Genomic DNA, 12,830 nt, shown 5'->3' with positions numbered 1-12,830 from the left:
ACCGCAATATAATAATATAAAGTCATGGCACGTGATTACATAAAATATTATAAAAATTAAAATTTACTGACAAAAGTACGAGTTGGAAAGGAAATGGTGGTGTATAAGACTCACGAGTTGAACTTCCATCATAATAAGCACCGAAAATAGGTATTAATTTAATCATGTCGACTAACGCATATGGCAAGGTTTTCCCTTTATGGTAAGGATCTCACTACTTGCTACTCCTACCTTATTTTCTAATTTTGCCTTCTCCTTTTCCATATTTTAATATTCTGCATGGATTTATTCACTGTGCTCTATAATCTTGTCACGGATCTGTGATGAAATACAAAACCAATGGAATAAAATAAATTAAAGGGAAAATAAAACAATAATCTCTGCGTTAGCTGTCTTATTCGATAAACGGTTCAGGGTTGGCTTATTTGAGGAACCAGTTGTTTACTTCAACCACTTATTTCCATGATTTCACCAAAGTAGCATTTTATAGAATAAAATATTGTTCTTAGCTCCTTGTTTAATCAATAAATGATTAAGCATCGTAACACTAAAACAACATATCTTTTTAATTGGTGCAATGATATTAATTATTATGTTAATTCAAATTTGAATATTATAAAATTTTATTATACGATGATTATTTTAATCTAATATTTTAATTTTTTTATGGTAGGGTTGGTAAAAAAATAATTTTAGTTTTAATAATTGAAGTTGTTCCACTTTTTCTCCTTTTCTTAGTTCATAACATCAATAAGGATTCCTATCCAAAGCTAGAAAACGTGAACAAAATTTTCATTCCATGTTCACGTTCTTCCCCTTATTTACTTTCTATTTTCAATCTTTAGCTACACAAGCCGTCCGATCAGTCCTTATTACACGTGTCCAAATCCCTTTGCATCACGGCATTCTACCCGATAAGATTATGATTTCTCCTATTTTCACTTATTAATAATATTTTTATAAATGATACGATTTTTCGAGAGTCATCCGAGAAAAGAAATAAAAAAAATCGGCTAAACGCCCACATTACGTGGATCTTATCCAACATGAACACGTGGCAATTGTTCATCCACCTGACACTGCCCCCGCTTCGCTGTCGTAATGGGGGTGACCGGTTTCCCGGTTCAACCCGTTCCCAAAAAACTACATAAAATAAATTAAATAATTATATCACAGCCTGTCGACCAATCTCCTTCCAAAATAATACATCCTTCCCCAACATCACTCAACCGGTATCGGGCTAATCCCTGTCACGGTGAACCAAACATTTCAAATATAAGTAAGAGTTAAAGAGTTAGGGGAGTGGACACACCAGACCAAAAAAAAAACATACCGATTTCCACTCTCCTGCTCCGGCAACTAGATTTTAGATATTCAGATCAACATGCCGATCAGAAACATAGCCGTTGGCCGGCCGGAAGAGGCGACTCACCCCGACGCTCTTAAGGCAGCTTTGGCTGAGTTCATCTCGACCTTGATCTTCGTTTTCGCGGGATCAGGCTCGGGTATGGCCTTCAACAAGTTGACCGACAACGGAGCAACCACCCCCGCTGGTCTTGTGTCGGCCTCCTTAGCTCACGGCTTCGCCCTTTTCGTCGCCGTCTCCGTTGGAGCCAACATCTCAGGTGGTCACGTCAACCCCGCTGTCACTTTCGGAGCTTTCGTCGGCGGAAACATCAGTCTCTTACGTGGCATCCTTTACTGGATCGCCCAACTCCTCGGCTCCACCGTCGCTTGCCTCTTACTCAAGTTCGCCACCGGCGACCTGGTAACTCTCCAAAAATTCCGTTAGAAAATCAGTTACTTCCTTACAAAATCCGTTAATACTTAATTCCGTTATTTGCAGGGCGTACCAGCTTTCGCATTGTCCTCGGGCGTGGGAGTGTCCAATGCTTTAGTTTTCGAGATCGTGATGACGTTCGGATTAGTGTACACAGTGTACGCCACCGCCGTTGATCCCAAAAGGGGAAGCTTGGGAACAATCGCGCCATTAGCAATCGGTCTGATCGTCGCAGCCAACATCTTGGCCGGTGGAGCCTTCGACGGAGCCTCAATGAATCCGGCGGTTTCATTCGGACCGGCCTTGGTGAGCTGGTCCTGGAGCAACCACTGGGTCTACTGGGTTGGACCCCTAATCGGTGGTGGACTCGCTGGACTCATCTACGAGTTCATCTTCATTAGCAACACACACGAACAGCTCCCCACCACTGATTATTAAACCTAGAATGTTTAAGTCCCACGGATTTTCTCCACTTGTTGAGTTTTTATTGGCTTGTATTTTGTGTTTAATTTGTGGCCGTTGATCTTTTTTACTTTTTCGTTTTCCGTATCCTCATCATGCATGTCCTGGAAAATGGTACTTTGAGAGGACTGTATGTTTTTTAAAATTATTGAAAACCAGTTCTAGGGCTTGAAAATGTGAATTTGTTCTAGCTTTTCTCTGCCCTATAGTTGCACCTAATAATTATTTCGTTTTGTCTTCATTAGTACGGTCATTTTTATATAATATTTTTAAAAAATAAAACAATAATCTTTAAATATTTCATTATTTTAGGATAATTATTCTTTAAAATTAAAATATTTAAATAGCTTAGATATATATTTTATTTGGAAAAGTTATAGGTGGTGATTATTAGAACAGGAGTGGTTGCTAGCTAGTTTAGAAACTGATCAAAGTTCTAAAATTATGTATACGAGCTTTATCCACAAATACCCTTGTCATTCTATTATTTGACATATAATTTATTGGGTTCTATTATTAATTTTTTTTGTGTTAATTAGTAAATAGTATGTGATATTGAATTGTAAATAATATCTAGAATATGTGATTAAAAGTCTTGGTTAACATTTTTCTTCTCTTATATCATGAGTTTAACATCTATTAGGAGTAAATTTTTCTTCTCCCTCCTACGTAGAATTAAAAAAAAATATGATATCAAACATAATATATATATTATCATCTACATAAATGTAGATATAATATGTGTGTATATATGTTATATTATCTGGTGTTATATAATAAAAATATAATAAAATTACCTTTAACTTAAATAAAATTACCTAAATAAAATTAAAAGTTAAATATTTGATAATTTATTGAAGTCTTCAATTCAAAGAAGATTAACAACTAAAAGAAGACGTACAACCAAATAAAGAAAAACATAAAAATATATTTTGAGATAAAAAATAATAAAGAATAAATATTCATTCATTTAGAAATTAAATAATAATAATAAAGCAATGTTAACTTTTTATTAATTAATATTTAAGTAATGTTTAAATTCTAAAGTCATATATATATATATATATATATTGACGATTAAATTCAATTATTTATTATACATAATTTTTGAGGGAGCTCAACTTAATATGGGGGTTGACATGGTATATATATATATACCATATATATATATATATATACACACACTTTTATCAACTTAAATAAGAATATATTTGAAAACAAACAATATAAAAAGAGGTATGATTTTAATTATTTCTAAATATATACTGAAATATTATCACATAATCTACAATCAGATCGAATCAAATTTTTTTATCTTGATTCTGATTTAGATCAAAACTCAATTTGACAAACTTATATAATATGATCAAATCGAAACTATAAAATTAGATCAGATTAGAATCCATCAAATTTGAGTCAAATGATGATTCCAATTATATTGTATGAAAATGAACTTTTTATATCATATTATATATTAAATAAAACTTAATATATGTTTTGAAATTTTATCTAGAATAGAGTTTGAAGTTTGTATATCTTATTTGTTTATTTTATAACTTATAAAATTATAATCTTTGAAAGAGAAAAACAAAATATATAATATTAAAATTAACTTTTTAATGTTTATTAAAATTATAATTATAATTCCTATTTTTTCAGAACATTTTAAGTTTTAATATTTAAACTTTTTTTATCAAAATAACTCATATTTTATTAAATAATATATATTATTCACTTAATAGGATGACGTGATATATAATATATCACCCAAAATAATAAAGTAACATATAATATGGAAATAATTAAATATATCACCCAAAATAATAAAGTAACATATAATATGGAAATAATTAAATACATAAAAAATTATCACGTTAATTAATTAAATATTTTCAACAAACATAAATTATTTTGATAAAATAAAAACTAAAACACTTGAAAGAAAATTAGAACTAAAATTATGATTCAGACAAATGTTATGTAAAAATAAAAATAAAAAACGTAATGAATTTGTACAAGTGAACACTGCCATCCCTATCAATGATGGATAAAATTAAAATGGCGCAACAGCCTAATATATAATTAAGGAAATGTATTATTTTTTTTATTATTATTTTTTTAATAAAATCGATAAAAAATTATTAAAAACATTATTATTTTTATCAATTATTATTATTAATCGTTTTATCGAATTTGATAATATATTCAATAAAAAAATAATATTTTAAATAATATTTTATCATATATATTATCAAATATAATAAAACGTTCAATAATATTTTTGATAATTTTTTTATTAATTTTAAAAATAAAATCGATAACAATTTTTTTTAATAATATATTAAAACCATCATAGAACTTCCATTGGGCAGAAGGAGCAGCTGGCATGCACCGACCATGCCAAAATTATTGGTTCCGTAGGACCCAGTTTGATTGTCGTGATTTCCTTGCCATTTTTATGTTACCTTTTCAGGCTCAAATGGGACAACTGTTGCACATGTCATTTCCATCTCACGCAAAGTTATGATTAAGATAAAGAGTGACCATCCAATTTAAAAGGTACTAAAAATAAGTCATTTCATTAATAAATTGTAAAAATATGTAATTGGGTAGTTAAAAAGTGAATTTGATTTTTGATAGGGGCATTTTGTTCACTAAAAAATTATATTTTATATAATTACAATCATGACATTCAATTAATTAATAACAACAATCATGTCATATACTAAAAATCAGTAAAAAAAAAAATTACTATCAATTCCACCACATCGACCGACATCAATATTTGTAATGATGGTTGATGAACACAAATTTCTTTATAATAAGATTCATTTTGATCACTTTTATTTGGTTCTTTGGATTAGATTCTCAAATGTTTTTTCATAAAGGACGTGAAATCACTCCAACACTTTCGAAGTTCTTGAATCCTGATCTATACCATCCATCCTCTAATGATCTTTGCCTCGAGATATATTTTCCTTTAACTAATGACTATCTGTTCATCGTTTGAATCGTCAAATAGAGACCTTGATATTCAAGAAGCTTAAAATTTAGGGTAGATTTTTTTTCAATTAACTGAATGACTCGTTTGTGACTTTTTTAAAATTGAGTATTGGTTTTTAACATTTTAAAATTAAATGACTTATTTAAAATATTACTTATAATTGAACATTTTTTTTAATTTACGCTTTAATACTACAATGTTAATTACTTTAATACTGGAGTAAATGATAGAAGCAAGGACAAGTCTATTTGAGAGCGACATTTGCCCAAATTTTGTATACCATTAAAAATTAGAGGATGAATTATTTCAACAACAAAAAAATAAATTCGTGTAAATTTTTGGGCAAATTATAATTTTTTACCATACAACTATTGTAACACCCATCTAACGTATACCTTTTCGTACACGAGATATAGATGTCACATCACTTTTAAAACAATTCCTCATTTGAAAATCCGTAAAATTTTGTTTCTTTTTATAAAACATTTTAATTTACTAAAATAAAACATTCATTAAACTTAAGTAAATAAACAAAAAGTAATGTTCAAACATTTCATCATTTTACATCATGGTAAATCAAATGTTTTCATAGCGTTTTTATTAAATATATTACATGACAACTAAATACATCAAAAGTTGACATAAATGTCATATTGTTACTGACGAGGCGACATTAGCTTTGATATCCGATGATCTCCTTACTCTGCTTGTATTAGAACCGACGCGTGAAAATAACACACGCTAAGCAATTTCTTAGTGAGACTTAAATAATCATAAGCAAAATTCTAAACATAAGTATATCATGACCATTTTGATGTCCATTAATTCTTTCAAATTCTTTAAATACTCTATAGTTCACACTTGTATTGCCAATACATTCATTTCCCAACCATTCCTATCATTTACGTGGGTTGCACACACACTATCAATACGGAAATTCATAAACTAATTTTGAATTTCTTAGTTTTCATAAACTCATTATGAATTTCTTAGTTTTTGCTCACAAAGTGCCATATGGTAATCACCATACATATATTAAACATTCATACATTTATGACTATCATAACATATAATATATGCACTCACTGGCTTGCCTCACTATTATACCCAATACTCCAATCTGATTACTCAGCTACTTGCCTTTGCCTTTAGTTTTGCTTGACTCGGGAGTTTGGTTTCGATCTACTCAAGCATCCATTAAAGACACGTACAATATCAATTATTAGTATATTCACTTACATTTATACTTAAACAATACTAAAAAATACTATTATTATATTTTCTATAACAATCTTAGCCTATTTTCACATTTTTGGCTTAATAGTATCGATACCCTTACCATGGTATCGATACTACTATACTATGGTACCAATACTCTATTACGGTACCGATACAATTTCTATATTATGTTATCAATAGTACCCCCTCTTGGTATCGATACTACTTGCATCAATATCGATACTACTCAGCTGATTCTACCGATTTTAAGCCTACAGTATCGGTATTGTTCTATCAGTACCAATACCCTTACCCAGATTTTCCATTTTTCAGCCCGATTATTACCCAAATTTGGTCAAATTTCCTTATATTTACACCCAACAATACTATTAAACTCTTCTTTACTTATCCCTACTAACTTTCCTTCATTTAATTTCTTAAAACATCTCAAATCTCCCAAGAACATTTAATCTAAAAATCACACCACTTTTTCTAACTTATTTTTAAACCCATCCAATGCTTCTAATCTCTCATTTACTACTTTGACAAGTCAAATATACTAGTACACATCAATAAACACTCATATCTTAACATATCATTTCAAAACTCATTTCCTTAAATCTCCAATATCTCATTCATCTCTTAGTTTTGATCCTATATAATCCTTCTTTAAGCTTCTATCCTACTCAATGTTTCAAAAACCAACCAAAAATGAAACAAGAAACTATACAAATAAAACCTTACCTTTGCTATGGGGGAGAGCTTTTTCCACGGGAAAGAAGAAAAGATAGATAGCTTTTAATAACCTAGTTTCCCCCCTTTCCCCTTTAATACTTTACCAAAGAAAATGAATTTTAAAATTCATTTTCCTTTAAAGGACAAAAATGCCCTCTTAATTCATCTATTAATACAATTTAGTTCAAAACACTATTTTAAATCATTTTCTCATCTATTATCATTTATTCAAATAAATCCCCAAAATTTTAAATCTTTTTAATAAAGTCCCTAATCCGATATTTGGGGCATTACAATTCCCCCCTTAAGAAAATTCATTCCTGAATTTAAAAAAAGTATATGAAATGAAGAGGTGTGGAAACTGTTTCCTCATGTCCTCCTCTCTTTCCCAAGTATCTTCTTCTACCTTATGATTCCGCCAAAGCACTTTAACTAACGAAATCCTTTTGTTACGCAATTCTTTGATTTCTTTAGCTAAGATCCGCACTGGTTCTTCCTCATAAGTTAAATCTGGTCAGATTTCTATCTCTTCAGGCGAGATGACATGGGGCAGATTGGATATGTACCTTCAAAGCATTGATATGTGGAAAACATTGTGGATCTTGTCCATATCCAGAGGAAAAGCTAACTGATAAGCTACAGGTCCGACCCTTTTTAAGATCTCATAAGGTCCAATGAATCTCGAACTCAACTTTCCTTTTCGTCCAAATTGTAATACCTTCTTTTAAGGCGATACCTTCAAAAATACTTTGTCCCCATTTGAAATTCGTTTTCCTTTCTTTTCAAATCAACATAAGACTTCTGGTGATATGAGACTATCTTTAGATTGTTCTGGATAATTTTCACTTTTCCCCAATAACTTTCATCAAATCCGGGCCAACTAGGTCTCGATCTTTTAGTTCAAACCAATTTAATGGTGTTTTGCACTTCCTCCCATACAAAGCTTCATACGGGGCCATCTTAATACTTGATTGATAACTATTGTTATACGTAAATTTCGCTAAAGGTAAATACCTTTCCCATGATCCTTTAAATTCAATCACAAATGCCCTTAGCATATCTTCTAATATATGAATAGCTCGTTCTGACTCCCCATCTGTCTGCAGATGAAAACCTGTACTGAAGTTTAATCGAGTACCCAATGACTCATGTAAAGACTTCTAGAATCTTGAAGTAAACCTTGGGTCTCGATCAGGCACTATCGATATAGGCACTCCATACAGTCTAACTATCTCTTTTATATATATCTCTACATACTTATCCATCGAGTAATCTACTCGAACTAGAATAAAATGAGATATCTTACTCAATCTGTCACTATTACCCATATTGAGTCATTTTTACCTGATGTCAAAGGTAGTCCCGAAACAAAATCCATTGTAACTCGCTCCTATTTCCACTCAGGGATGGATATCGATTGTAGCAATCTGGAAGGAACTTGATGTTCAACTTTCACTTACTGACATGTCAAACATTTTGCAACAAACTCCGTTACAGCTCTTTTCATACCAGTTCACCAATAACGACTCTTCAAGTCCTGATACATCTTATTCCCACCTAGGTGCATAGCCAAAGGGCTACAATGTAACTCATAAAGAATATATTTCTTCAATTCATCATTATCAGGAATGCAAAGTCTTCCAAGATAATATAAACATCCATTATCCCATATTTTGAAATCTTTGGCCTTTTCTTTTTTGACTTGCGCCAATCTCATCAACCATGTTGTTGAACTATATTTTGATATAACAATTAAGGCAAAATGTTTTTGGACTTGAATTGAATTTATTCAAAAGTTTTCAAAAATAATTCAAAGTCCTTAGAGATTGGAATTGAGCAGAAAACATTTTTCTGAACAAGTAGTATCGATATTGTTCCTACAGTATCGATACCAATTGAACAAGTACTGATGCTATTCATATGGTACCAATACTAAAGGTAAGGGAAGTATCGATACTCACTAGGTAGTATCGATACTATCAGCATTGCTCAAATTCCAGAATGCAAAAATGGTACCGATACCCAAAGGGGTACTGATACCATAAGGCCCCAATGGCTAGTAACAACTAGTTGATTTAAATATTAACAAAGGTAGTATCGATACTCCCTTTAAGAGTACCAATACCCCTTGGTTTGGGTAACTTTATTTTGCATGAAAAGTGATCCCCAACGGCTCCAAACCACCTCTAACTGCTAGAAACGACCACAACAATATTCTAACACATAAATACAAGCTGAGGACACTTAAAGAAGAGTTAGAACACCTATCCAAGCAATCAAACACAAGAGAAGAGCTTTTCACTCTTTATTCCAATTCTCTTGTAAATATTTTGTTCTTGTGAGCTTTTAATTTGTAAACACATTCCTTTTTAGAGGTTTTCTTATTTACATTCTTTTTCCTTTATAAAGGTTTTTGGTTCTATCTTAGCCAATTGAAAAGATAGAGAGTTGTAAAGGTTATCTCTTTGTCCTTGAAAAAGAAAGAACAAATTAGTGAATTTGTTAGAAAAATCCTTAGTGAGGAGCTAAGGTAGTGGATGAAGACTTGCTTGATAAGTCAAACCACTTTAAATCATTGTGCCATATCTTTCTATCTTTTGCTCTCCTTACCCCTTATCAAAATTATTACCAATTACCCCCTTTGCACTTTTTCGGTTGTCATTTTGAGTCTCTTCATAATCCCAACAATTGGTATCAGAGCCTAACTTTTTAAAAGGTTTAACCACCTTGAGACATTCCTAGAAGAAGCTCTACCAATTCCTAAAACAACTAACAAAGAAATGGCCTCAACCTCCGGTGCCTACTACATTGAAGATTCACAACCGGTTAACAAGCCACCCTACTTCAATTGAGCAAAGAATGCCTATTGGAAGAATATAATGATGCTATTCATTCAAGGCAATGATCTAGGAGCTTGGAATTCGATCATTAAAAGATACACCATTCTAACCAGTGAGATGGACGATTAGAGTGATGGAGAGAAGAAGAAGTTTCAGCTCAATGCCAAAGTTATGCACATCATCTTTTGTGCATTAGGCCTGGATGAATATGAAAGAGTCTCCTCTTGTTCCAATGCCAAGGAGATTCACTCATGAAGGAACTGATGAAGTGAGGGAAACAAAGATAAGTCTTCTCAACCATAGCTACGAGAATTTAAGATGAAACCTGATGAAGACATCAAAGCTATGAATAATAGATTTTCTGTGATTTTCAACGATCTCAAGGGATTTGGAGAAGAAATCCCTAATGAGAAGCTTGTGAGGAAGATGATCCACTATCTTCCAAAGTCTTGGCAATCAAAGAAGAAGTCGAATATTGAAGTTAGAGACCTAAAGTCTCTCACTCTCGACGAATTAATTAGTTCTCTTCTCACTCATGAGTTGATGGTAAAGGAAGAGGAAGTAGATTAAGAGAAGCAAAACAAGAAAAAGAATGAGGTAGACATTGCCTTCAAGTCTACCAATGAGAGCGATCAAGATTCAAGTGAAGAGGTAGATGAAGACGGTGATGAAGAAGAAGAGATGACCAAGCTCTTTAAAAAGTTCAGAAGATTCATGTCTTCCAAAGAAGTGAAGCATGAATCAAACAAGAAGAAGGGTACACCGGTGTGCTTCAATTGTCAAAGAAAAGGGCAAGTCAAATATGAATGCCCTCTCTTAAAGAATAAGGGATCAAGGAAGAAAAAGGCATTTGTGGCGACTTGGAGTGATGAAGATGACTCCAATGATGATGATGAAGTAGCCAACCTATGCCTCATGGCCATCAAAGGAGATTTTGTGGTATCTTCTAACTAGAATGATTTAAATTCACATTCTTTTGATGAGTTACAAGATGCTTATAATGAGTTGTATTTGGAATTTGAGACCATGAATTTCAAATATAAGAAATTAATTTCAAAATTTAAAGTTGAAAATGATTTGATTTTGAAAGCCAAAGTTGATTTTGAAAATTAAAATAAAAGTTTAAAAAATGATTTAGAGTTTTCAAAAGTTAAAATCAATGATTTAGAAAAAGAAAATTTTGATTTGAAAGTTAAGCTTGAGAGCTTAACAAAATAAAAAGAATTAATTTCTCAAAACAACACATTATGTTTAAAAATGGAAAAATGCTCACATTGCCATTTTTATGGTCATTTGGAACATACTTGTCCCATAAAGAAAAGAAAATCTTTTAAAATTAGACAAGTATGGGTTCCTAAGGGAACAAGGGGCATTGAAACTAACATTCAAGGATCCAAAGCAATTTGGATACCAAAATCAACTTAAGTGTCTCTTGTAGGTGTGTGGGAGCAATGATGATGAAAATTAAGAAATTGAGATGCTCTAGCCACACTTGAAAAGGAATGGGTAACCTTTAAGCTTAATGTTTTTTTATTTTGGTTATTTGGTTGCTCATTTTATTTATGCATGCATGAGTTTTTGATCTTAAATGATTATGCTTTTGTTTTTCATCTCATTTATGTTGAAAAAACTTTATGATGAACATTTTAAAGTTTTAATGATTTTTCATAATTTTTAGTTCATCACAATGAATTTTGGTCAAAATTCATTGTAATGCAAATGATATCTCTCTAACAATTGATATCAAAATTTTCAAATGCTTTGATTTTACAAATTTTAAATTTTTTACCTAAATTTAAATGTTTATGCATGTGTTTTAAATGTTAAAGATATCTCTCTTATAATTGATATCAAATTCTTCAAATGCATGACACTTTTTAAGGCTTTATGTATATGCACTTAATTTCAACATTGAAATATTGCATAAAGTATTTTAGACTTGGATAAATTGAATTTCTTGTGTTACTAACATTTTTTTTACTTTTTGTTGAAATTTAATTTCGTTTAAGTGTCAAGCTTTTAAAGCTAAATTTTGTTTGGAATGCACTTTTTGAGGGGGAGCTTTTTGATTTTTCAAATGATTTTAAGATTAAATTTATCACTTACTCTCCAAAGTTATTTTAGAACTTTAAAGTTGAATTCTTTTTGATCTAACAAAAAGGGAGAGAAGTATGGTTTGAAAAATTCAACTTCTTAATGAAAAAGGGAGAGCTGAAAATTTTCACATATTTTCCAACAATTTGTATCTTTTTCAATAAATATTTTATTAAGGGGGAATTTTGCCAAAAACAAATTTTCAAATGTTTTGTTATATGAAAAAGGGGGAGATTGTTGAACTATATTTTGATATAACAATTAAGGCAAAATGTTTTTGGACTTGAATTGAATTTATTCAAAAGTTTTCAAAAATAATTCAACCTAAGGGAACAAGGGTCATTGAAACTAACATTTAAGGATCCAAAGCAATTTGAATACCAAAATCTACTTAAATGTCTTTTGTAGGTGTGTGGGAGCAATGATGATGAAAATGAAGAAATTGAGATGCTCTAGCCACACTTGAAAAGGAATGGGTAACCTCTAAGCTTAATGTTTTTTATTTTGGTTGCTCATTTTGTTTATGCATGCATGCGTTTTTTTATCTTAAATGATTATGCTTTTGTTTTTCATCTCATTTATGTTGAAAAAGCTTTATGATTAACATTTTAAAGTTTTAATGATTTTTCATAATTTTTAGTTCATCATAATGAATTTTGGTCAAAATTGATTTTAATGCAAATGATATCTCTCTAAC

At 31.0% G+C, this 12,830-nt stretch overlaps 1 protein-coding gene across 1 annotated transcript; it reads left to right on the top strand.

Moving 5' to 3' along the window:
- Positions 1-1,310: 1,310 nt before the first annotated feature.
- LOC120209787 (aquaporin TIP1-1-like) lies at positions 1,311-2,354 on the top strand. Its single transcript, XM_039208699.1, has 2 exons — positions 1,311-1,768; positions 1,847-2,354. The coding sequence occupies exons 1-2, from the start codon at positions 1,385-1,387 to the stop codon at positions 2,216-2,218; spliced, it is 756 nt and encodes a 251-aa protein (XP_039064630.1). The 5' UTR covers positions 1,311-1,384; the 3' UTR covers positions 2,219-2,354.
- Positions 2,355-12,830: the final 10,476 nt, after the last annotated feature.

This window comes from Hibiscus syriacus, unplaced genomic scaffold, assembly GCF_006381635.1.
Source record: "Hibiscus syriacus cultivar Baekdansim isolate YM2019G1 unplaced genomic scaffold, ASM638163v2 tig00020281_pilon, whole genome shotgun sequence".
In the NCBI taxonomy this organism is placed as follows: domain Eukaryota; kingdom Viridiplantae; phylum Streptophyta; class Magnoliopsida; order Malvales; family Malvaceae; genus Hibiscus; species Hibiscus syriacus.
Note: the sequence above shows the minus strand (reverse complement) of the source record. Positions and strands in the feature narration are given on the sequence as shown.

Bases quoted from the DNA above. Each gene is read 5' to 3' on its own strand.
- LOC120209787 (XM_039208699.1), top strand. From the start codon at position 1,385: ATGCCGATCAGAAACATAGCCGTTGGCCGGCCGGAAGAGGCGACTCAC. The intron at 1,769-1,846 runs GTAACTCTCCAA...CGTTATTTGCAG, and splicing joins AGTTCGCCACCGGCGACCTG to GGCGTACCAGCTTTCGCATT.